The sequence below is a fragment of the Athalia rosae genome, chromosome 5 (genome assembly GCF_917208135.1).
Source record: "Athalia rosae chromosome 5, iyAthRosa1.1, whole genome shotgun sequence".
Lineage (NCBI taxonomy): Eukaryota > Metazoa > Arthropoda > Insecta > Hymenoptera > Athaliidae > Athalia > Athalia rosae.
The window spans coordinates 6,156,404-6,183,826 of record NC_064030.1 but is presented as its reverse complement, the minus strand read 5'-3'; the positions used below and the strand labels follow the sequence as shown (position 1 = coordinate 6,183,826).

At 48.2% G+C, this 27,423-nt stretch overlaps 1 protein-coding gene across 4 annotated transcripts in view; it reads right to left on the bottom strand.

The window, feature by feature from the left end:
• Positions 1–27,423, bottom strand: part of LOC105685920 (transcription factor SOX-5) — a 123,540-nt gene that overhangs the window by 44,274 nt on the left and 51,843 nt on the right. For 2 of the 4 annotated variants that reach the window (XM_048655108.1, XM_048655109.1), the window contains exon 3: positions 4,029–4,118. The exons of 1 other annotated variant lie outside the window; for it this stretch is intronic. In XM_048655108.1, coding sequence (XP_048511065.1) covers positions 4,029–4,045 — 17 coding nt within the window. In that variant the 5' untranslated portion in view covers positions 4,046–4,118. Of the gene's footprint in view, positions 1–4,028; positions 5,086–27,423 lie in introns of those variants that run through there. One more of the 4 variants, XM_020852297.2, reaches the window with a different exon arrangement.

Genomic DNA, 27,423 nt, shown 5'->3' with positions numbered 1-27,423 from the left:
TGGCCGACTGTACGAGAGGCTGCACGTGCACGCACGTATGTAACGCGCGCGATCTCTCCTCTCTCACAGCTAGTAACTAGAAGAGAGTATGGTGATGCGGAGAGGAACCCGAAGTTTCGAGCTGGGACCTCGCGGGCGCACACGTCTGGGAACAAAGCTCTCAGCATCTGGAACGCGTTAGAGGTCCCCCCGCCGACCTCTGCACCTCCTCCCTCCCCCCCTCCCCCCTCCCCCCGTTCGCCCTCCCTTCGAACCCTCTCGCTCTCCTTTTCTTTTTTTTGTTTTTTTTTTGTTTTTTTGTTTTTTCTACAAACTTCTCTCTCGCGCTACCCCGACTCCCGCATCGCCTCCTCTCGTTTTCTCTTCCCTTCCCTTTCTCTTCGCTCCACTCCGATACACAGCTTCGCTCTAGTCGCCCGGTGGACCAACCGACACCCACATCTGCGTATTTCAAAGGAATATTATAACAACCGCGTAGCTATTTCTTCTCATTCTCCTTGGTGGATATATATGTACGTACACGCGTGCAAAGTCCCGATGTCCCGCCCTGAGACAAAGAAAGGAAACGAGCCCGCGATCCTCGTAATTACGCCATCGTACCCCTCTTCTCCCCTTCCAATATAATTTGGATCGTGGATCGTTCGATGTGGATCGGTCGATTTGCGAGGCTCGTTCGCCTTGACGGACGCGGTTGCAGAGTGCCGGCGAAACGAACGAGCGGATAGATACATCGAGCGATATTCGACAGGGTTGTCCGAGAGTAAAGGATCACCGGGCAATCGGTCAAGTCGGTTACACCGCGTATAGTTCTGTCGGTCTGTCAAATCCGATGAGTCGGGCGGTCGATATTAACGGTGCACACGTCGTATATATAGGTATAGCGAAACGTATGTACGTGTAGCGTATATAGGTAGGCGGTAATCGCGTAAGAGATATAATCGCTTGGCAAGCACCCATCTACGCGATAACCACTAAACGTCAAAATTGGTAAGGTGAGCTTGCGGTAGGCGGGTTTCGTACGCGAGCGAGTTTTAACCTATTGTACGATAAATCGAATTAGCTGCCAGGTATTATATTCGTAGAGATCGAACGATTATCATAGGAAATAAATTGCACAGGTGTCGCGTTATGTACAGTATTCGGAGTTACGCTCGTTTTATCGGACGTTTACGTAAGAAGTCGTTGTGTTGGAAATAAAAAAAAAAAATGAAACCTGCCGCTGCGGTGACGGCAGTGAAACAGCGTTTTCAGAAAACGAAGGGGAAAGGAGAGAGACGATGAGATCGAGATGAGCTCGAATAAGAAGAAAGCGGTGTACCTACTGCAGCCTCGGGGGAAAACGAGGAGGTGGAGATGTGTTTGAAAAGAAGAAAGAATAAAGAACCGTAGGTGTATATAGTAGCCGAGACTCGTGCATGACACCGTTTTAAGTCTTGGCGTTATACGAGGTTTTAAAAATGGGTCTAAAAATAACGAGGCGGGCACATTAGGCGGCTGGTGACTCTAATATTTACTGCCCTTGCAGTCAATTCCGAGATTCGCGTTTCCAGTAGATAAACCGACGGCGGAGGGATTCCTCGAGACCGAAAGTTTGTGTGTATTATAATACCGAAACTGACGTTCGGTATACATCTATACGTTTCCCGGTTCGACTCGTATCCTTTTGATTATTAGCCTCTTCCGAGTAAGTCTAGCGAAAAATTGACTGCCGCCCGAGCAACCGGTGCGGCCGAATATCGACTCCGCGGAAAAGTCGAAACGTTTTCTTCCCCATCCGCGCGACGCTAGTTCGCCTCATAAAACAACAATCAAACCCACAATTGTGTACGCGATCCGTTCAAACTTTCCTACACTCTTGTATTTACCTTTTCCGTTACCTCCTCATTTTTCTCTCTTCTTCCACAGATTCCCATTACGAACCTGCTGCGTTAAATAAATATCTTACGCCGTGAAAAGTGGTGGGGCTCTTTTGTCGACGTTGTACGCCCGACCGCTATATTTTTCCACGATAATTCATCATCGATTCTTCCGAGAGCAGGCCTGATTTATATCACCGAAAACTATAATTATCTCCGATTTAGCTTTTCACTTCTTCGAAATTAGTTTTTATGCTCACTCAACTCGTGAGGAGGTTCGCGATATTTCAAACTAACGGGATGATACAGACCTTTCTCATCGTCGGACCTGTACTCGACTTCCGGAAGCTTTTTTTCTTCCCTCCTGGAACTTCGGAGCTTCAACGTATAAAAACGTGGCCATTTTTTTTCACGCACCTGCTCGTACAATCGAACGAAATTGATAAGAAATTTTACAAAGACGTGAGAAGTCTCCGTCACAACGAGCTTTAAAGAGATCGTTCGCACCCTTTGAGTACGGGGCCATTATACCCATTTGATCGGTGCGAGATACTCGGAGGAATAAATTAAACGCCTAATGGTACGTGAGGAGGGTAAAAAAATATTCGTCGGCATACGGACGTCGCGGGTTGTGACTCGGACAATACCGATGACTCGAGTCACTCGAGCTCGGGGGAGAATCATATGCGCGGCGATACGCCGTTCGGACAATAACGGATGTAAGAAAAGCTCAGCTCGCAAGTCGAGCGCAGTGTGTGTCTCTAGGATTAGCGGACAATGTGACTGTAATAATACGCACAATGTCGGATCCAGCACGCCTCGAGAATAATTGAATTAACATCTGCAGCAGCCGGAGCGGTCAGCCGAGATGTAGTCCGCGTGTACTCGTCGTCTCAATTTCAGAGCTGCACCGTTACGTCGCCCTAAGTAGTTTGACGCGAGAACGTTTCCACCGGCCACTACCTCACCGATGCGATTCGCGTCAATTGCTCCAGATTTATCCGTCCGGGGAATTTCTCTTCGTTCGCGGTATCGTGTCTAAAGGAAATCTCGGCGGAGGGGGTGCGATTATCGGTTTGACACCCTCGTTCGGAATCGACGTTGTTTCGATGAACGTTGTCTCGAATTTTCACTCACTCGCTTTACACTCCGCAAGGAGTTTATGTTTCGTTTCGGTTGGATTGTTTGAAACACGAACTGTAAATAACGTCGGCTGAGTTACAAAAGTCTACACAGTAGTCATTATTCTTTTTTACGATTCCAGGCCTATTTTAAAACAACAGCATTCCCCTTTCAGCGGGCTGACTGGGGATACAGCGGCGACAGGGGGACCCCGTCAGTGCGAGCCGCTCGTTCCACCGTACAGCTACTGTATACCCGAACCGCGTTAAGGGCGGGGAACTGAGGAAAAAAGAGAACTAGGGGGGGCGATAATCCGGGCGACGATATCCGGAAACGTCGTCCTCTTTCACGATATCGTGAAGACGACGTCGGGTCGCCTCGTCTGCGGCAGCTATAATATATCGCGGGGTGAAGAAGTGCACACCCCTCCCACGAACTAGTTTTTCGGAATTCCACGACGATCAGGAAATAACGAAAGAATTCGTCCGCAGAGGGTCACTGGGTCAAAAGCGTCGCGAAGCTTTTTTTTTTCGCTCCCGCGGCACCGGTTGACTCCCCCCCCCCCTCCCCTTTCGGTGCCCGCCGTATACGATCTTCCGGTTCCAGGCGGCGGAGCACATGGCTGCGGATGGTGCGAGCTGATATTTTCCTCGTATATATATATTTTTTCCTCTCTCTCTCTCTCTCTCTCTCTCCCAACAACGCAAATCATTGTTCCCCGGCTGACGGACCGGGGCGGCCGGACGTACGCTTCTTTAGGTGCGCTGTAGGTATCGCGGCTGTTGTAGCGAAATAAATTGGCACCGTGCGATATTATCGTTCCCATTTTGAAAATTCGAACGTCACAAAGTGGTGCGATACGGTACCCCGACACCGGATCACGGCGGCTATTACGTCATCGGTTATACTTTTTTCCCCCTCACGACGATTAATTTCCGCAAGATATCCGTGACGATGATCAGACGCGTAGACGTTACGCGCGATCGCTGTACACCGGTAGAGAATATCAAGTAGTAAGAGCCTACGCTTAGGGCGGCGTAGCTCACTTACCTTCCGATCGCGTTCATATCATACTGCGCGCCGCTTGGGGTTGCACCGGAGGGTCGTGAAAAGCTGAAGGCGCACTCTCACCAGTCTCACCTGCACCGCACAAAATCTATCACTTAATCACCAATCGACTCGCCTCGTATATATATATATACGCGTGTGTCGCACATACAGTCACAGATGCGTAATGTGTACGTATGTACGGTACGTTTTACGCGTACGCGTACGTTATAAATAAGCGCGTTAGATGCTATTTTTGACGATCTTCGTAGGTATTGCACGACGTTCGACGTACGACGTGGTAACGAGATGACGATCTTTCTTCGACCGGATCCGTCAATACCCGTTCGAAAAATTCATCTCTTCGGGGTTTACTTGGATCGTTGCGTGCGTTTCTGATTTCTCTCGTACCGGGAGTTCGTTTATCTCGGTCGCAGCGGCAGCTTCAGCGGCCGAATAAACCAGGTTTATATTAATTCCGGTGCAGGTGCAGCAGCTGCAGCGTAGTATTATAATAAACCGTAAGGTAGGCGGTGGAAGCGGCGGTCGGATTATTCCTTGTTAAAACCGAACGATCTCTCGTACGCGGAAATTGTATCGTTCGCGTCTGCACATGCGGCCGCACTTCGGCATCACGTTATACCAGGTAGAGAACAACAACGTAGACGCCGCACGTCACTGATTATCCGCCCCCCTTCAGGGGAGGGGATTCCCCGCCGATGATCGGAATCGTTTGAAAAAAAAAAAAAAAAACTGAGCACTGTACACGCGTGTTACGTACGGGGAGGCACGCGACCCGGTGAGGAAAGATCCGAGAAGCAGCGGCGAGCGTCGAGAAGTTCGGAGGTGCGGCAGGAAGGAGCCCCGCGTAATATCGGCGGGCCACTACGGCGAGGGTAGCGGCGACGGTAACGGTGGTGGCGGGGTGAGCGACGGGGGCGATCGCAAGACGTCGCCTAAGGACGCTACAATGGGAACAATCGCGACGTCAGAGCGTCGGCTGACTGACTGAAGTCGCTGGGAGCCTGGCGGACAGCCGCACCGTGAGATGAGTTCAGCGACGCTGGTGCGCCCCACCCCGGGCGTCGCGATGCCCCGTCTACGTGGACCACACCCCCTTTCAACGCCGAGCTCCGCCCTCCGTCTCCGACACCCACGCTCTACCCTGGGACACGCGATCTGTCTCGCTCTTTCTTACCGCGAACGAGCCTCGGTCCCTCTCCGCGCGTTCGGATCGCTCCGCGTATCCGCGAAACAAACACCTCTCCCCCCCCACCCCCCGCCATCCCCCGCCACCTCACCCCCCGTACGACGACGTCCGGATACGCGACCGTCGACGGCTACTCACGCGTCGCCTCCGTGCCATCAACCCTGCGACGCTCCGTCGCTAACGTCACCGTTCCAACGGCACCTGCGACGCGCTCGACGGACGCACAGACCGAACGTTACCACCGGCTTCCACGACCCCGCGGACGATAGCACGGACGTGTAACGTCGTGTCCGTAACGCGTCGCACGTGATGCCCGATGCGACGATCGTTCTCATGCGCCGCTGGATGTTGTGCATGCTTGACGGGTACACGTCGCGCGATCATGCATTCTAGATATTTTCGACGTTGGTGAGGTGGTGCAGGAGTAGCATGCAGGTGGGATTTGATCGTCTCTGCAAAGCAAAAGTTCTGCATAGTTGACGTATGGGAAGTTCGTTTCTACACAGAAATAACATCGGATCGTTAGATTCTACAGATTGACCTGTACAAACGACTAGAATATCATCGGCGAACCTGTAGAACTTCCGCTCCTCAGAAACGACGACCACCTCCTCCCCCGCAGGTGTTAGCTCTTTTTTCGATCGGTATATGTAAGGTTTTCGCGCGGGTGCGGTTTCGAGAGGGCGGCGTGATACTATTGTTATATTAAGGGTGGGTTGGGAATCATCCCTTTCGCCGGTTAGTCGTCTACGGGCGTCGTTGCGCCCTACGGTGGGAGCGAAGTGGGGGACGTCCGGCCAATCGGTGGATGCGGGCGCGGCGGCGCGCAAATCACAATGCTCATTGTTGCCGGCGGTTCCCACCCTTGACTGTAAAGCCCCGCGGCACGAGCACCGGTGAGCTTGCTCCGCGCCGCTGCTCGTTTCCTCTCTCCATCGAGAAAAGCTCGCTCGGTATAACGTTACGCTCCCGTTCCGGGATAGCTGGATACGCGCATGTGCCGACAAAGGGGTTGAGGTCGCCTGACGTCAGGCACCCACCGTTGCGCCGCCACCCTCCGTCACCCCTCCTCTCTCTCTCTCTCTCTCTCTCTCTCTCTCTCTCTCTCATTTTCCATCCCCCTCTGGCTCGTCCGCGTTTTCCCTCCCCGTGCACTACACACCCATCCGCGTACACACCCGTCTATATATACATATATATTTATCGCCGGCATAGCTACCCTCCTCCGCCCCTGCAAGGTGGAGAAGAGATGCGGACCCGGTACCTTCCCTAGCCCGGCCACGTAGCGCGCTCGCTCGCTCTACTCCCCCGCAGTCGCTTCCCTCCCCCACCGCCCCCTCTCCGGTGTCCCTCCGACGTACATTATCCGTATCTACGTACACACCTGCGACGGAGGCACACGTCGTGACGCAAACTTCCCCGACGTCCTTGCGGCGCCCCGATGGCACCTGTTCCGTTGGATTCGGGTGGCGCATCGCGGCTCATCTCCGCACACGACGTGCCGTGCACGCTTCGTTTCGTCTCGTTTTCCTCCTACGTATATATCTACCGCTGCAGAAACCGCTGCGGTGCCGGAGGTTACTCCGCGGGTAGTCGTCTCTCTCTCACTCTCTCTCTCTCTCTCTCTCTTGCGATGGAAGGTGGAAAGGATGAGCCGGGAGGGCGCGAGGAACGTACAAGAATGGCGCCGTTGCGCATCCCTTTCATGTCGTCCGCGGACCGTTCTTCTCTCGCTTCCTCCCTGTCGTGTAAACCTACACCTATATACACGCGCAACTTCCTTCGCATCTCCATCCCTACTCCTCGCCGATGTACCTACTCCTTCGTGTCCTGTACACCATGTTACCGTGCGTATTATCTTGGACGATGTTCCTCGTCATTGTGTCGAGAGATACGATCGATTTCTCCCTCGATCTTGTCTCTTTTTCGCGTCGCATCGGATCCACGACGATCCGATTAGTATATAAATTGATTACGGGAATCGTTAGCTTTTTCATTTTCGTCGGTCATTACAGTTTTCGTTGTAATCCCGTATACCGGTTGCATGCCCGGTACAATGAAACTGAGCACAATTTTAACGAGACGATTCTTTGGTGAGGTGGTTTGTGCGCGATGAAACAAAAAAAAAAAAAAAAAGAAGAAAGATTGAAAAGAAAGAAAAAATCGAGACAAAGAATGCGGTCGAGTTTGGACCCGGTTAGTTCTTGACGGTCGCACCTCGTCTTATCGGTGGATATTATGCCGGTCCAGACCCTGCTGCTGTTGCTGCTGCTGCTGCTGATGCTGATGCTGATGCTACGTTGCACGGTATAAAGCGAGCTACTGATCCTATATACCGAAGAAGTTCAAAGAGAAGCCGCGATCTCGCCGTGACGCGAAGCTGTCAGATAAACCGGTGACTTTATTGAAAAGACCGTGAAGAAGAAAAAAGAGAAAGCAGAAAACGAACGAACGAAGGAGAAGAAGCAGAAGAATAAGAAGGCTCATTGACGAAGAGCATCAAGACACTTGGCAATATCAAAGTATATATACAACCACTTACTTTATAAGACCCTCCCCTAAAAATACTCTCGTACAACACGCGAAGATGAACACCCAAGGTAATTCGGTAATTAAATATTGTGTAAACACATCGAAACTCCGATAAATATGTTATAATTATTCTAATAACGATCATTTTTTAAAGCTTTGTCGAGGTAAACCTCTCTGATTTACGTGAATTATGTCGGGGGGTTTTATGGAGGTAATTATTTATACCGGAAAATCGATTCGCGGCCGATGATATTGAAAAATCGTTACACGACGAGCGTGTAGAAAATTTATATCCTTTTGTCGAGGGCACACATTACAGAGCTTATCTGCGTTTATCGATATGAAGTCGGTGCGCCAATGTTGATTTTCAGATTTAGCTATGAAGTACCTGACCCAGTGGAACAAACGCGAACACTGCCCACGTATATGCGGAATGGATATAATCGCGTACTTATCGTTTCTCGATCGAACACTCCGTAGAGATAATATCCGAGGTGAAAAAATCACGGTGCCGCACGGTGCATTCTAGAAGATTGTATACATATACGTGACATTCGTCGTTTCGAGGTGTTTCGGAAACCATGCCAACGCCAAAAGTCAAAATTTTTCACATTTCAGAACGATGAATTGGCGATAACTCGATCAATTTTATAGATAGATAAATTTTACTTTCAGATTCGTGTTTCTGATGTCAAAATACATAAGAAAAGTGCCATACGATCAATTTTTAAAAATAAAAATTTTTGGCGAAAATTTGAAAAAATCGTAAGGGGTACCCCTTGGAAAAATCTCAAATTTTGACCAAAAATTTTTATTTTTTAAAATGGATCGTATGGCACTTTTCTTATGTGTTTTGACCTCAGGAACACGAATCCGTTGTCCAAATTGGGCTACGATTTTTTCCCTTCGAAATATCCTCAAATTTATGCCAAAAAATGCGAAAAAATGGGGATAACTCAATCATTTTTGAAGATAGATCAATTTTACTTTCGGATTCGGTTTCCTGAGCTCAAATTACATTCAGATAGACTAAAAAATCAATTTTTAATTTTTGACCCCAAAAAGCTGAAAATCGGCGATAACTCGGTCAATTTTAGAGATAGATCAATTTTTCTTTCAGATTTGAATTCCTGGGATCAAAATATGTAAGAAAATCCTATCAAACCCAATTAAAAAAATGATTTTTTTTTGTGTTCAAAAATCGATGTTTTTTTTGGTTTTTCAAGAGTAATCTCACGTAAAATCAGCTCCGAAATCCAAATCTGAAAGCCAAAATCATCTACTCACGCCATCGATCGAGTAATCATCGATTATTCGCTGTTGGGAGCAGAAAAATTATAAGACATATCGATTGGTTTTAGTCGTAGACCCACTTTGATTCGTCGCAATCCATGCTCTAAAATGCGTAACATTGGTGATAACTCGATCCATTTCATGGATAGATTAATTTCGCTTTCAGATTTGGATACCTGAGATTGGATTGCCATCGAAACCTCAATAAAAAAAAAAGGTTGATTTGTCGACTCCAAATTTAACTATTTTTGTTACAGGGGTTCAGGTCAGGACAAACAAAATAATTGTGTTAATTATTGTGAGTTCGAAAATAAAGAAACAAATTGTTGGTCACTCTATTATAATGTGCATTAACGTAAAGTACGGAAAAATTTTTTTTTTTTTTTTTTTTTTTTTCCCTAGAGGTACACTTGATGCCTCCGATTCTGAACTGGGCGCCTGTGCTTTAGCACGCGTAACATGGGACAGAATATATTTCTGTGGGTATACTCCGAGCTATCTAACTACTGGATTTCCACATACATATTTACTTTCTCAAACGGTTTACGATTGTGTAGAAAATTTGCAGAAATACCGTAAAAGGATGCCGCCGATCAGGTGGATCAAGGGGTTAATTTATGAGGTGTGAACAAGATCTTATCGGGTGTTGACAGATCGTTTGACACCTGCTGCAAATCACGGCAGAGGAAAAAAACAGGGCAAAAAATCTCACACCTCATCACCTATTATAAAGCAATAAATCATGTTTGAAATTCTGGGCGTGCCGGCGATCGTAATGCCTGACGCACGTGTAAAAATGGGTACTTGGAAAACCAACGAAGGTCTCCCTTTAATCGGTGAGCCGCAGCTCGCCACCGAACGTTCGGCTGCAGGCATTGGGGTCATAAAATCGGCGCTTCTTTCTGGTAGCGAGCAAACTTGGCGAGATGTAAGGCGGTACGCCACGAAGCGGTAGGCATACGAACAAGATCGAGAGCGCTCGAGCGCAGCGCGCTAAAATATGAAATCTCGAGCTACGTAACCCGCCATCTCGGTAACGAATGATCGGAATTCGATGATGGAATTGTTGAAATTTTCAAGACGTATTTTCGTGGGCATGGATTTTGTTCAATAATTTTAGCTTACGGATATTATGGTGGGCGTTAATAAGTGGTATGAGGATGGTTTCTGAGACCCCTCAAGACGACGAGAAAGTTTCCTCAAGTTCGAAAAATATTATTAAAAAGTAGCCCGTCATGAAATGGATTGAGTTAACACCGATGTTACGCATTTTGGAGCAGGAAAAGTGAGACGTTTCGATTGGTTTTAGTCGTAGACCCATTTTGATTTATCGCAATCCATGCATGGGTCGAAATATTCGAATTCTTCAATTTACCAATGAACCCGAGCTTTGCTGGAGTCAGCGTAGCCAGCAGCGTAGCGCTTTGTTGTGAGACGTCACCTTCGGGGCTGAGCAGAGGTGACGCCCGACAACAAATCACGCGACCGTGGCTGCCTGACTCCAGATAAGCTCGTACTCGTTGGTAAATTGAAGAATTTCGAATATTTCGACCCATGCATGGATTGCGATAAATCAAAGTGGGTCTACGACTAAAACCAATCGATATGTCTTATAATTTTTCTACTTCCAACAGCGAATAATTGATGATCACTCGATCAATTGCATGAGTAGATGATTTTGGCTTTCAGATTTGGATTCCTGAGCTGATTATGCGTGAGATTGCCTTTGAAAAGCCAAAAAAAAAATCGATATTTTGGCCAAAAAAGTAAAGTAGTTTAAAAATTGATTGTATTACACTTTTCTTACGTATTTTGACCTCAGGAATCCGAATCTGGAAGAAAAATTGATCTATCTCTAAAATTGACCGAGTTATCGCCAATTTTCAGCTTTTTGGGGTCAAAAATAAAATATTGATTTTCTAGTCTATCTTGATGTAATTTGAGCTTAGGAATTTGAATCCGAAAGAAAAATCGATCCATCTGAAAAAATGACCGAGTTATCCTCATTTTTTCGCTATTTTTGGCATAAATTTGAGGATATCTCAAAGGGAAAAAATCTTAGCTCAATTTGGACAACGGATTCGTGTTTCTGAGGTCAAAATACATGAAAAAAGTGCCACACGATCAATTTTTTAAAATAAAAATTTTCGGCCAAAAATTGAAAAAATCGTAAGGGGTACCCCTTGGAAAATTTTCGATTTTTGAGAAAAATTTTTCATTTTTTAAAATTCATCGAAAGACACTTTTTATACGTATTTTGACCTCAGAAACACGAATCCGTTGAGTAAACCGAGCTACGAATTTTTCCCATCGAGATATCTTCATTCTTCTACTTTTCCAGAGCGATGTTTTTCACACCTCTTGAGATGTCGAAAAAATGTCATCGATTTCAGAAAATATTTTGGATAAGTGGCCCATTTCTCCAAGTAGTGAACTTTCCAATCTGTGGCGAATCTTTAAGACCGTATACATATCGTGGTTAGAACCGCAGCAGAGCGTAGTAGAGGGGCTGACGTGTAACGTACCTTTACTACTGTGCCACGAGGCGTTATTATCATTTCCTCTTTATTAATCAAACTGCATTCGTTCCGGTAATAATCTATGCTCGAAACACTGCGCACTTCACTCTCTGGGGTTGAAAAAATTCCGATCCTCAATCAATGTAATCAGAATTCATCCGCAGGCCGAGTTTCAGGAGACCGAAAATAAGTAGTACGGCCGTTGTTTGGTCGGACACGGTTGATACTGCGTACTGCGTACAACTCGGCCGCGCGGCGTCGCGCGGATCGACCGGAAGTCGAACGATCGTGCGATTGATAAAGTGGAGTGCAGCGAATCGCACCCCCAAAAATTTCACCCCCCATTGTATCAGTAGATTATTCGGAATCTTCGGCCCTCGAATCAGACGCAAAACTCTGAAGAACAACGAGACTCGAGTTGATTCGATGGCGAGTAATAAATACCGGGGAACAGAGCGGTGCGTCATCTGATCTTCGGGACGTAGCTGCGTGTCTCTGGTCTGACAATGAGATCATCACGGTAAAGACTGCAGTGTTCTAGAAATGGATATATATATATATATACTTCCCACCGACACTCGTCGCTCTCTTGAGCTTTCTATTTACAAGCTCCACAATAGTGAATGGTAAAGTAGAGTCGGTCGGTTCATCTTCGGGCAGCAGCATCGGCATCTCGAGCAACGTATACGATCTCATCTCCCGCCCCAAACAAATGACGCTTCTGCGAGAGCACGTGTTTGACTTTGTTCTAAGAACTGCTCGGTTCTTCTGCTGTATAGCGGGCTGTCAATCTCGTGAAAAGGAAACGAAATTCACTCCTTCTTTTTTGCTCCCCCCTTTTTTGTGTTTCCAATTTTTTATGGGATCCCCTTCTTCCTTTTACCGCCGAGAATTCTCGTTACAAGCGAACGTAAACCGAGTGCGGCTCGATCCTCGTTTACGTTAGAAAATTTCAGATGGCCGTATCACGTGTCTAACTTGTTGCACCGATCGGCCAATTTCGAATCGCAACGCGACGGTTGTACACGGTGACGTGAAAAATCACGAGAAGCAGATGCAGAAACTTGACATTAAGTTTCCGTCGCCGAGTCGATTCGTGCGTGTAAAAATATACTCATCGTTCCCGCAGGCTGACCTTACACTTTCGAAGGTAGGTGAGTAGGATGTATTTATATATATAATACTTGGTACGCGAACCCAACCGACTGCACCCTGGAACACCGCGTTGGTAAAACTTTTCCTCGACCTTGACACGTATACATCTGTCGCAGTTCACACTCGCGCGGCAGGGCTAATAACCGCATATGGTGGTTTGTACGCGCGTAGTCGTAAATTGCTCTTTTTCTCCAAAGAATCGATGAAAAAGGGAAGAAAAGGAAGGGTAACAAGTGCATCTGGTCGAGTAGGTCTATTATTCCGGTAGCGGCGGACGGAGGGGAGAGGGGGTATAGAGCGCGCGGTGTCGTTGACAATGAGCGGGGCGATTGGGTTTCGAATAGTATGTAAACCGTCCATACTTAGCCCGCGTAATGGATCCGAAAGCTCGAATTTCAACCGGTGCAGGAGCCCGTTGCGGATCCTTTGCGAGTATATAGCCGTGCGTTGATACCGTACCGTAGCTGGGGGGGGGGGGGGGGGGGGAGGGGGCGAGGACGGTGTTCCTCGCGACCGCGAGTAAAGAACTCAACCAGTAGAGTCAGCGGTGCGGTGCAACAGCAGCAGCGGCAGCGGCGGCAGCGGCAGCTTCGTCGTGCGGATAGATATTATTCTATTCTGGTCGAAACCGCGATGCAGACAAGAACAATGAGTGTTGTATCCCAGCGGAGAACTTCTTCCACCGCACGTTGCGTGTGTATTATAAATTTATCTCGGTGTGTACTACGCGAGGAGTCGTCGCTGCCGGTGTGCGTAGGAAAAACGCTGGCTGCTACTCCGGCGCGGGTGGTTGCACCGTATCGGTGAGCGGACGTTACCGCGATGGATACGTTGGTCGCGGCGTGTAGCGAGGCCTCCAAGGGGGGAAACGCGAGCGTGTTGGTACGACTCGGTTTGGTGATGGTGACCAAGCTCGGGAGACTCGGGGGGGAGGGGAGGGGGGGAAGGGGGGAGACTCAAAACCTCAAGACTTAGCAATAGAGAAACGGAGCGAGGTGCGGAGGGGACGGCACGAGAAGAGATTTATGCATGACGGCGGCAGCGAGCGGCGTCGGGACGTTTTGCTCTCGCTGCCGGACCGCGCAACGTCCGCAACGACGACGACCACGAAGACGAAGCTTGTGAATGAACATTGGCTCGCGAGCGTTTCCGGCGGCTGAATCTCCCGTGTTCCCTTCTTTCCTCTTTCCTCTTTCCTCTTCGCTCTTTGCTCTTTCCTCTTTCTCCCTTTCGGCCCTCCCGCCGCTGCCGCCGCCGCAGCCGCGGCAGCGGCGCGATGCGTCGTTCCTCAACCTCCGGCGCGTCGCTGCTTCCCGAACGTTCGCCCTCGCCTCTCGGCCGCGGGTCCCGTCCTCTTTGCTTTTCATGAATGAGTCGCCGGTGTTGCTTTCCCCGTTCCGATTACCGAAGCTAAGAGACAGTTATAAGCCGCCGGAGCGCGGGAGAAGATGCAGCGCTCTGAATTTAGACCACGCGAACGAACGGTCGCCAGCCTCGGTGCGAGCCGGACTTCTTTCCCTTCCTCCTCTCGCACCCCGACGCCGCCCCCGACGCCGCCTCCATTCCGAATCTCTGACGGTGAAATCTTCCTCTTCTTGTTTCGCCGAGGTGAATTCTTTCCCGCCACGTTGCTTCCATTATTAATATTGCTGTCCGCGAGCAGCTCGCCGGCGAGGAGTCGCGAAACTTCTCTTTTCCTCGACTGCCGCTTCGCGGTTCGCCCCCTCGTTCCATCGCCCCCCTTACCCCCTGCCCCTTTGACCTCTTCGCCGCCCCAACCTACGAATATTTCTTCATCTCTTTTCTGCAGCGGCTTTCAGCCACGGGCTGGCGCACTGTAATAACGCGTGCGGTGTGCTTTGGATTATAAATAGGTAGTTTTGTCAAGCGAAACGCTTTTGTTTTCCAACTGCATTAAAAGCTGGAATTTCTTTTATTTTTTTCTGTTTTTTTTTTACGCGTATACGTGTCGACGATACGTGGCACGCGCGCACCGCCGTTCAGCACACGTATTTTTTATTCGTTTCTTTTTTTTTTCTTTTTTTTTTCTACTTTTATTTTTGTACCCGTACGCGACCGAAACTGCATATATTTCGGAGTCGGATTCATCGTCGATACGTGTACGCGGTCAGCTTTTCATACCCGGTTGCACTGAAACTGATGACATGACTGGTGGCGCAAAAAGAGGAATGCTGAAAAAAGTGAAAGATGAAAAGAGAGGGAGAGAAAGAGGAGAGACGTCCCTCCCTGCCTGCCTGCCTGCCTGCCTGCAATATACGCGCGTTATTAAACCGATGTGACGCAGGCCACGGGGATCACGTTCCCTCTATCTTTTGTAGCTATATAACATACATTTCTCATGAATGAAACCGCGTGCGGCTCGAGAGTGAGAGAGGAGACGAAGTCAATTGCGACCGTACCCGATACACAAGTGGGAGAATAATGCTTACTTTGTAGATTATACGCGCAGGTGTATACGGGTACGGATAAAATAAAGCTGCGTTACCGGAAAATGACGAACCTCTTTGAAAAAAAAAAAGTCTTCGCGAATCTTTGAAATGGTCGGACGTGTGGAGGCAACGAATTCCGAAACGAGGAGATAGATATTACGGACACCGATGAATCGAAGAGACTTTTGCCATCTCGTTCGCACAGCAGCCGAGACCGTAGGTTTAAATTTCCGTCTATCTCCGCGGTATAGCCGAATAGACGAGTTAATCGGCTGCGGAAGCACAACAAACACCGAGATAATAAACGGCGCGTCTGTCCCTCCGTATACGGTTACGATAATAATGCCTTCATCTATCGATGCTGCTGCTGTTGCTGCTGCTGCTTCTGCTGCTGGTTATCCGCCCGTTCCCGCATCGCCGTCGGAACACCCGGCGCATCGAGAAACACCGAATACCGACCGGCCAAAGGCCGCGGAAACGACGGAGATTCCGCGCCCCCGCACCCACCCACCCCCTTACTAAAAATAGGTCAGGATAGTAAGCGATGCGCGGAGACGACGCGACGCGGCTTCTACTTCACCGTGGCATCGTCTCGTATTAAGCGAGTGCGGATACACACGCGTCGTGTGTATGTATACCTATTTCTCCTCCGCTCGTTTCCTCTCTCTTTTTACACGCCAACCTTCCCTCGCTTCGTTTTTCCTTATTCTCAAGCAGTTCGCCGTGTATCGCGATACACGTACACAGAGAAGTACGCGTATAGGATTGAGGAGCGAAACGCACCGGTCTCGAGGTACCGCGGACGCGGGCTTCGCGGCGTATTATTTTGGAATATTAAGACGACTCTGCCGCCGCGCCGTCGTTCCCTACGACGATGCACTTTTGGATATGTCGCCTCGCTAGAATCCGCGATGCCTAACTCTCCCCTGTTATACTGAAGCTCCGGAAGGCTATTTCAGAGGAAGGATCGAGCTGACTGACTACTACTGAGAGAGACCGCGACTCACGCGATGTGCCCGGATATATTTTCTTCGACTAACGCGCGCTTACACGAGTGTGTCCGGTATTATTATTATCCTCGTAAAAGCGCGACACGAGAACGACGCGAGAACGCGGTTTTCGCCGGCGAAATTTTTTCCCTCCATTGCCACCGATGAATATTCAATCGGAGTTCGATGAATTTTTTTTACTACTCGTTACCACGTCGTCAACGGGATGATTGTTTTATGTATCGTTGCACTTATCCGCCGGGGTTGGTTCCCCCTCCCCGCCCCGTTGTTGCAACGTGGAGCACCGGAAGGACGTGGGAATTACCGAGATCCGGGGATCAGACGGTGAGCGGGGTGAACGGTGCGGAGCCTCCGCATCTGTGTCCACTCACAATTGAATAAAAGAGAGAGCGAATTGGTCACGTGTGTAAATGCCCGACGAACGAAAAGAAGAGGAGAAAAAGTTGTTTTTCCGTCGCGACGATTCGACCTTCCGAAAGATAACTTGCAACCTTGAACCTCCGCTTCGAATGCGTTTCGAACGGATAGATAGGTATGTTCTTCCGGAAGTCGAAGGTGCCGAACACCGAAACCATAACCCGAATCGTTCATTTTTTGGGTTCAAAAATTGATAAAACTTGTGCCATTCGCAGAGACATAGGTAGGCACGCGGCGAACGATTCCACCCCCACCAAAAAAAGCTCCACCTTTGCATACCTATGTATGTAGGTAATATACGCGTACGTAGATATAGAGCGCGGCGTCGGTGGCCGTGGAGAAAAAGAATGCTACGTGGTGTGAGTGAAATTGGGGGTGGCGCGGGTCGGTTGCTTTCGTTGGCAATGCTCGCGGCAGCGAGGGGGTTGCGAGGTTACGGTGACAGCAGCGGCCCGACGCAATGATTAATGGGTTGGAGCATTAACAGGCTATTGACAAACACGTTTCTCATCCCCTTAGCGGCACCCTTAAGAACCCCGACCGCTCTCGACCTCCTCCTCCTCTCCTGCTCCTTCTTCTTCTTCTTCTTCTGCTTCTGCTTCTTCTTCTTCTATTTCTTCTTCGTCGTTTTCTCGGAGCCGCGTCGCGCTAGGCGGCGGCTATATAATCGTTGAAAAGAAAGAAAGCCGGGGAAAGAAAGCGCACCCGCGAGAAACTGGGGTTGGCTCTTTCTTAAACGCCTACCTCCGCCACCCCCCGGTGTACCGTTACTCGCTTACAGTCGCTAACCGAAAGAGGTGCCCCGAAAAAGAGGAGGAAACGCACCCGCCGATCGCGTTAGGAGGGAGTCAGAGGGGGGGGGGGGGGGGGGATGCGGAGCCGTGATGGAAGACGTCGTGCGAGATTGTATATACACGGGGCAAAGAAGCCGTTCCCGTTGGTTTACCCAAGACAGGCAAAAACTCCCTTTTTTGACTACCCCGGTACCCGAGAGGAGGGATACCGCGAAGAGATATATATTCGCGGCTATCGGAAAGTTTTTCGGTATAAAAGCGACGCCTCAAATTCTCGATAACATTCAACACCTACCCCATATCCTCACCTCCGTTCGACTCAACTCCGGAAGATTTAGACCATTATCATGCAAAGTTTTCGCCCAAACGAAAAAGTCCGCGAGCCATTCAGGTTGTACGGAAATCGTTTACACTCGCGCGTCGAGCGCGTCTGAGCCGATCGAGATTTTCGTCGAGAAGAAAATCAGTTGATAAAAGCAAACGGAAGATGAACATCTTTCCTCGGTATATACGTCGAGTTTATATTGTTACCAGCCACTCACCGGTAATCCCATAATGCATTGATCTATTTCTGGTCCTGGTATAAGTATACCTACCTACCTACGTTGCGTTAATTTCTAGGATGAGACAATTCTGTATGACGATTTGTCAAGCGTGTGTTTCACGTCAGCTGGTAGTTGGCGGGTCCATCTGTCAGTCAACCTCGTCTTCGAGAGTTCGGTACATACGGTATACTTCTACGTATATATATATATAACATATTCATGTACCGGGTGCCGAGCAGAGTGCCCGCGGCGACGACAATTTTCACGAGTAGTGGAAGTCATCTGTACTACCCTATATCCCGTATGATAAAGAGCAAGATTTTCGATAAACATTTACCGCTCGTCCTCCCTTCTTTTTTTTTCTCTCGTCTTCGTCTCTCTTTCCAACGGACTTGCGAGATCTGAAGACGTTGAAAAGAAAAAAGGAATCGGTTGACCCGCGGAGCCGCGTCCAACGCTGTTACCTAAAATATATCCAACGGCTTATAATGAGTTCACAAAGAAGCAGAGGCGCGGATCGAGGTGCCCGCGCGCTATGACGACGTTCGTCGTCGGCGGTTCCACGATTTAAATAAAGAACAACAACTAATTTCGTCGTTAATTGTTCGAGGCGCAGCGGCCATTGATAAAATCCAGTCATTGACGGATCGCCAGCCGCGTTTTCTCCCGCTCCTCTCTTTACTCTCCTCCTTTTTTTTTTTTTTCCCCTCGTTTTTACAAGTTCACCAGTTTCGAAGGGTAAAAGGGTCAGATGAAAAGATCTTAAAAACGACCGAATGATTGGCAGGTATGTATGTACCCCGAAACGAAAAATCTTTACATTTCTGTTACACCCTGCGATTCCACATTCAGTTTTCTCTCGTTGAAAGAAAAAAAAAAAAAAAAAAAATATATATATATATTAACCGTCCACCAGATACACACGCGTATAAATTAACGTTGGTACGTTTTTCTTTTCTCTCTCGTAACACACTGTAAGCGTATAATAATTCACACGTAGGCGCATCTTCCGGTCGATCGTTTATCCGGGTATGTATATTATAAAAGGTAGTATATAATATGCACATACCAGCCCCGTGGGTTCCCGAGTCGTTACGGTAGCGAGTATATATCTGAATGCAAAGTAACATTTCTAGATTACTATTGCCTCTTACTTGCGCCCGGTTTCAATGAAATTTATGGTGGCAGCCGATTGAATTATTAGCCGATAACGTCTGTCTAATTACGACGGTAGGCAAGCGTCGCCGGAGCGTGTCAGAGCCTCTCATTTTCCATATATTCACCACCGACGTTCGCGTGTGGGCAGACTACTACAGACGCGGTTGCGGAGCTACGGCGACGCTATATTCGTGGTGAAGAACGCACCGCGGCGCGATCGGTTTCACCTAACCAGCCGTCTCTACCCGATGTCATTTTACGCTTACGCACCGCGATCTACCCCGCATCCGAACTCGCTGTACACCGGGCTGCTGGGGACATTCAGCCACCGCGTTTTGTCTGAAGAAATAAAATGATCTAAAAAGTTGGAAAAGAAAGGGTGAAAATATCGGTACCTCGGCATTCATACGTCGGGCTTTTCAATATCTGTACGACGTCACGGAGGTAGGTGGGGGATATGTAATTTCGTGCCCGGTACGTACAGGGTGTATCCCCGTTGTCCTTATCTCGGAGTTTCTTTCAGGTTTAGATCGAGGTGGATCGTTGAGACGAATGATTTTCGTACACCTCGTACGATGCACGTGGATTTCCGCTGTACGTATAATACACGGGATATATATATATACGTAGGTGTATTACGTGCATGAAATTTTCAGTGAATAAAATTCGACGAACGGGGAAATAACGCGGGCGTCTCGATTTTTCTGAAAATTTTCTTTTCAATGCTCGACGCGAAGCTGCACGGTATATATATATAAGTACAGGTAGGTACGTACGAAAAAAAACTATACACGTATACATACATATATATATATACATACATATGTACGGAAAGGGTTCGTCGTTGTTATTTTTATTTTTTCAATTATTTTTTAATATCGTTATCCACTTTCGAGGATTTGATTGAATCACGCCGGACTCGATGCGAGCCCGCGTTTATATATACAACGTTAACGAATCGAACGGACGCGGGATTGAGATGTGCACCGCCGTTTTCTTTTTATATCCTACACGTACGTATACGTATATATACGTATAATACATTCGGAGTCCAAAAGCAAAAGCAAACGCTACCCCCCCTCCCCCCCGACTCTCCTCTCTACTGAAAACTCAACGGGATCGTCCCCCTGCGGCGAAATAACCCCTTGAGCAAAAAAAAAAAATATATATATTCCCATCGGAATTCGCTCGGTCTGATCAACGAATTTCGCCAAATGAAGCGAGTCAGAGAGAAAAAAAAACAAAAAAAATCCTGCGGCAGGTAACAGATATACACACGTATAAGCTTGAGCGCGAAATTACTTTGTGCGGCGCAACTTCCGTGCGGATATATCCGAGCGGTGCGGAGCGACGTATTCATTTTCCGTAAATACGTACTCTCCGCGATAAACAGACGTACGTAGCTGGCGGTACGTATAATTCTATAACTATCGGTCGGACCGATCGGGGGTAGTCGCGTTCTCCGAGCTCCACGGTTTTTGCGGAGTTGCGTAGCTCCTTGTCGGCCGAAAGCGGGTGGTTGCTCGGGGGTGGTTCGGGGGTGGTTCTGGGGTGGTTCGGGGGGGTGGGAGGATCGGGGGTTTTTCTGGGGTTGGCGGAGGAACGGGGAGGGGGCGGAGGGGGTAGGGCGAGTAAAAATAGAGGAGAAGGACGCGGCGGTTCAACTCGTTCGCTCCATTCATATCACGATGAAAAGGCCGCGCGCCGAACAGACGTCGTGAAAAGAGAAGAGAATTATTATGATTATTATTATTAACGTTTCTATAGGAATGATTTTCCCTTTTCCATCTGTCTTCAACTTTCGGTATACCTGTACCATGTACACCGTACATAGGTATATATGTATATATATATATATACGTGTAATACATATAGCACCCAGATAAAGGCTACCGGATCTCCGGGATTTCCAGAGAATCGCGGGACGTGCCCGACGACTACGACGCAGCTTCCCAGGGGGTCTTCCGATGCCAAGATCTCCACGTTAAATAGACACATACATATATATACGTCTAATAATTCACGAGGTGATCCCGTAGAGATGGTCTTTAAATAGTTGAGCGGAAGATTCATCCGATATCTAATTGAACCCTGTAACCCGCCTGTGATCCCCGATGATAATTTCATTTCGAACATCAATCTGTATGTAACGCGTTTACCCCGTACACACAGATGAAAGCTACACGGATAGTCGACGTACTTTTACTTTCCACGTTTACAAGAGACTGACTGAGATCGTCAACGAGGTACACGAGGCGCTCGTGATCTTGAATAAGAGAAAAGAATCGTGCGGCGGTGTGGCGGGAGGGTTCTTTTTTTTTCAGACCACCGTTGTTAACACCGTCTTGGGAATCGAGTCGGTCGGGGTAGCGATCCACGGTGATTTTTGTTTTATTTATTTTTTTTTTTTTCCTATCTCGGATTACCAACGGGAACGTAGCGCACATGTGCTACAAATTTTCACAAACCAATTTTTCCACATTCGCTTCCGCTTCGATCGGAGAGCGGAGAGAAAAAAAGAAAAAAAAAAACTAGCGTCGCGTTCAAAATTTCGATGATCATTTAGGGCGGTGAAACCGACAATTAAATTACGCCAGCCAACGGTGCGATATTACTCAACGCGGAATGTTCGGAGTTTACCGACGTGTGTGCACAATGGGGCTAGTGTTGTTTGCGGGGCGTGTATATCGAGGTCGAGCCGAAGCCTCACACGTGTCGTCCTTTTTTTCCTTTCTTTTTCATCCGAGTGCGGTCCGTTCCGCAGGCTGCGGGCTGCGCAGTGAGCAACGGTCCCCAAAAATCTCGGCTCGACCCCACGAGTCACGAGAGTCCGTGTTTATTTGTTTGTTTTTTTTTTTTTTTTTCTTTTCTCGTTCTCTCCGTCAAAATTTTTTTCTCCTTCTATTTTCTATTGAAAACATGTGGTCCATATTAGCAGCTCGGTGAAGAAAATGAGAGGGGCCCGTACCGTGCAGGTCGTAGAGAGGACGCCCGATCGCTTTTTCAAGAGTGACCGCTCCTCGCGGACACCGTATAGGTATATACATACATACATGTATATGTACGCAGGGTGACCGACGACGCGACGCCCGTTTGCCTCAATTATGATAGGCGACGCCGGGATAACGAGCCACGTAGTGCCGCCTTTTTTTTTTTTTTTTTTTTTTATTTTCTCTTATTTTCCTCTTCTTCTTTTTGTTCGATTTATTTTTCTTCCCCGTAGCGTGTATCGGCCATCTCCGTTTTCCCGTCAAAAGTCGGTTTTGTCCTCTTCCGCTCGTAGACGGCCAACGCTGTAGTATACGTACGGTACACGTGTATATGTGTACGACCATAAAATCTCACGTACGTGCAGTGTGCTCTGCACAAAGGAAATCTCTGTGCGACGTGGTTTGTTCTCTTATTTTCTCGTCTTACGATGTACTATTACGGCGATGAATATATATGTATGTATACCGTACACTGTGAAACTGCAGCATCCTGCCGCACCGTGTGAGGGGGTAGGGGATAGGGCGCCAGGATATAACGTTTAAGAATTTTGTAATTAGCGGTGAATTAAATTGCGGTATAATCATCATGAATTAATATTACCTACACTGCGTACGTATCTCTTCTCCATTAGAAACGTGGAGGAACGACTGATTAGTTTCTCATAGAATCGAGAGAAAAGAAAAAAAAACAAAAAAAAAGAAACAAATTAAGGAAAAAAACGCAAGTGAAATAAATCAATTATAATGAGCTAACTGTTCAATTATTATCTCGTCTTCGTGTGCTTCAGAGGTTCTCAATATCGTCTGTTTGACGAAAGTCGATTTTCTTCAAAGCGGTTCATTTCTTTTTTCTTCGCCAAAAATTTCCAAGGTTTTGTACTCGTGATACTGTTCTCCGTTAACGTTCACGTTTCGTCAAAATAGTGCGAGTCGAAAAATTGCGCAGAGCGTATACGAGATTAATTAGCGGAGAAGCGAATGGGAAAAAATGTTTGCGTTCGCCCGCGCAGCTCGCGTTCACCGAACCCCAAAAGTGTCACGATTAGAAATTGGCTGAAGCGCGAGGAAACGGTCGCACAACGTAACGGTCCGACGCCCCCGTCTCGTTTGGTTAAGAACAACATCGTCAATCCGTCACTTGGCGTGTAATAATACGTCGCTTTTGCCTCGCGTATCCTTTCTTCGCCGCCTCGCAGCGTCCTCTTAACAACGTCGAGATAAAAATAAAAATCGAAAAGAAAAGCGAGAAAAACTATGGAAAATAAATAAATAAAAAGCACGGGGTGAAGAGAACCCGAACTTGCACCCGTCGCACTTCGGAAATCAATAGGTGTGAAGGTGTGGGAGGTGATTTTCAAAGATCCTGATCCTGAACGCTCTTTCGAACTCACATTCACTCAAGAATGAATATTTTTGACATTTTTTAATGATCAAAAACTGGAATCCTCGCACGGAGAATTTTTGTTTTCAGCGATGTCTTTGACCTTTGGGGGTCGCCGTTGATATTCATATTTCACGATCCACCCTAGCCGGTGTATACGCATAATACGCGGGTTCGACGTTACATTTTCTTTTGGAGTTTATCCGTGTTCCCCGCGGGTTTCTAATCATCGCCCTCCAATAGCCGGAAATTCTTTACGCCAGTGTCAGCAGCTTATAATAACATAAAGAGTGTCGGGGTGAGCCGCACGGGAAGATGAACAAAAAGAAAAAAAAAAAAAACCAAGAAGAAGAAGAAGAAGAAGCGTCGGTATATAAGAAAGTATAAGAAAGTAGGAATGACAAGGCAGGATGATGAGCTATTCCGGTCACGGGAGACTCGGGGAGTCCTCCGGGCTCCCGGGGGTCCTCGGAGAGCGACGGTGAAGGAGGGCGAGGAAAGGGAAGGAGTAAAAAAGGAAAGAAAGAAAGAAAAAAAAAAAAAATTAAGACAGGAGGGATGCTACCGCCGCCGCCGCCGCCGCCGCCGCCACCGCCGCCGCTTCGGCCCGGCGAGATCGTCTCATCTCCCGGTCTTCTATCACGTCATAAAAATAATCAACTCCACTCAATGAACCCGAGGACACTTTGATCTCACGCATTTGTTTCTCCCTCAAGATCGGAGGTTCGGTTCGCAGGCTCGCGGGGCCTCCGCTCACCGCGTCTTCCTTATTTTATTCCGTCGCGGTATAATATAGGAGACACCGTGGCAAAAGCAACGCGGCATAGACGATACTCGGTCGCGCCGTTGTGTACCGCGCATTTTTAAAGAGCCCCAACCCCCGAAAACTTTTCTCCACCCCCTCAAACCCCCTCCCCCCCGCTGCTGCCGACCATGAGTAGAATTCTCGTCCTTTTCCGACTAAAAAGTTAATGAGAAAGGGAATGCTATTTAGTCGGTGGTGGATGGGTTCAAGTTTTGTGTAAGAAACGAGGCTCCTCATTGGCTTCGCTGAAATTGAGTTCCCCCCCCTGTAAATTTCAACCACTAAATACCGAACGGCGCCGCCACTCGCCTTACAAATCCTCGAGGCATGATATCTTTTTTCACCCTCGGACAATGGAATGATGAGCGAAATTTTCGAAATTCGAATTACGCTTTTCGTGCTCACGGAAAATACCGCGACTCTAACGTAATACGCGCGGTGAAATGCGATGGGAGATGGGAATAATCACGGGTATCGCGGCTTTGTGGTGCTACGCGCTCGTATATTATACATGTTGCGCGTAAAAGGGATGATGCAGAAACAGAGGCGGCGGTACAGCGGTGACCATTTCCCGACTATAAAAGCCTCCCATTCAATCCGGTGAGTATCGACTGCACACGGTCCCCACCGACCAATGAGAGTTGACTTTGCATAATGCACGGCTACCACAGTGGCTCGAATACCTATACATATATACATATACGTATATCGCCGTATATCGTGTGCATCGCAACGCGGAGGTTTGTCACCGCGTATCGCTCGCGATATGGTATCATATAGCTTAAACGAGAGGCATCCGTGATAACGTGCTCCGCACTCGTGTATTACGCCGCACGTTGTACGCGTGTGCAGCGTGTACCTGATAATTATAATCACAGCGCAAGCTCATGAACAGAGGCGCGTTCGGTTCATTGATCACCGGCGACCGGAGCCGCGGGGGATTAATCAGCGGCGTATGACAAATTAACGGGTGCGCGTAGTTTCTTGCGGATTTCTATCTACGTTTAAACCGTCGGTCGCTGGCGAAGTTGTTTGTTTTTTTTTTTTTCAAAAAATTGTTGAGACGCGGTTGAAAAAAAAAGGACATCGCGCAACGGTAACGGTAGTCGGACAGTTTTGCAGAGGGAGAGTATATTATAAACTCATCAGTTAATAATGACGTTAATGAAGTCGAAGGGGGTAATAAGTTTCCTCCCGGGTTGTTATCAAATATTCAGAGCGAATCAATCCTAGCGTGGAACGCGTGTGTGAGCGCGTACGTGTGAGGGTTGTCAAGGCGCGACGCTGGCTTGATTTCATAGAGTATACAAGGGGGGGGGGGAACGACGGGATGAAGGTTCTCGGGGTTTGAGGCGGCTCGCTTAACCCTTGAGTTTGCGGCCGGGACTAAAGTAGTTACGTTTGTCCTTTGAGTTGATGGGGCGACGCCACGGGCGACCCGGTTAATCCTCCGACGCGGGATTCCGGGTCCCGCTGCTAATGGGGACGACCTCGCCTCAGCCCGCGTCAGGACCTTCGAGAGGCTCTTCCTCCGAGCCGGAGAACGGGGGGAGGGGGATACCGACGGGGTAAATCGTCGGGCACCTGGAGGACCAGCGCGCCGAAGGGACCCCCGGAGAAAACGACGTCGTTGCGACACGTGAAATCGGCGCGTCGCGACGCCACCGGGTATTCAATATTGAAGGGTGAGATTCGAACTCGAACCGCAGGAATCGCGAGATGCGACGACGTCCCCCTGAAATCCCGTCGTACGTGCGACACCCCCGAAACGTCGAGGGGCCCGGAGAGGGGAGAGAAGAAAAAAAAAACCATCGAGCCATTTCGGAAAATGGGCGCTTTTGCTTCGCGGTATACTCCTCGCGCGTAGCGGCGCGTAGGTAATCAGGTGAACCCGTCGGACAATGAGCTACAGGACCTCCTAATTCTCGTTCCGGGGGCCCGGAGTTATTAGGGTGAGAGAAACGAGGAGGCAGGCTAATGACTCGGGGAATGATTGATTCGCCCGTTCGCTTTCACTCGCTAGCTAGCTGGCTCGCTCGCTCGCTCTTTCACGTGCCGTTGGTACGTACACGGGTGTACGTACGTGTGCGTGTGTACGACTGCTGTACGGGTAGAGGCGCAACCTTTATCTTTCCCGGTTCGCTCGCTCGCGCTCACGTTGCCCGCTGCTGAGTTCATTCGCTATTCAAGGCCTGTCATACCGCCAGCCGCAACATTCAATAAATATAATATAATCGCCAGGATTCATTCAGAGCGGGCCACCTACTACTCGCGGAGACGGCGAAATATACACGCGCGTTACCCTGTGTATATTTCTTGTAACGCCGGTTCGTTCGGCTCCCACACGATGTATTATACATGTATATATAATACGCATGATCGGAATTCGTCGATCGCATTCGCTTCCGAGGTACGCGTAACGATTGAAATCAACGTGTGGAATCGCCGTTTGAAAATTGCCATTTCTCTTTTTCATTCGTTTAGAAAAATGAGAAGACGGTACATACGGCGAATTTCGCGTGTGTTTCGGGATAAATTTTGCTTCGATCGTTCGAAACAAAACATAAAATAAAAAAATAAAAAAATTCCCTTCAAAGTTCATCGCCGTCCGAATCTCGAAGCTGCCAAGTTTACGTTAACAAGTATAAATGATGCGCGACGCGAAATTTCGCACCACAAAACGTGCGCGCCACGGTTTTGACAAAACGCTGAGTCACTTATCGGGAAGCTTTCAGCTTCTGTAAGTCACGTTACGTATATCTACAAGGCTTATATACACTCGCTCGTATAATGCGGACAGCTGCCTAGCCTGTTCTTTATGCTCCCGGTTATCGTCGACGAGTTTCGATCAAAGTGTGCTCGCTGGTAAAGGTTTTCACCTCGGGAACATCGCCCTTGATAGAAATGAGAGAAAAGAAAAAAAAAAAAAAAAAAAAATATACACAGAGATAGTCACGTCTCGTCTGAATTTACGCAAGATCATTGTCCACGCGAAGCGTACGTGCTGCGAACGAGTGACGAGCGAATTGATGTATTTTTAAACGTTGCAAGATCGGAAGAGCAAAAAGAAAAAATCCTCTAGCCTCCGCTGTTTTAATTTAATATTAATCGCAGTGTTATAAATTCGCACTTTTTCTCG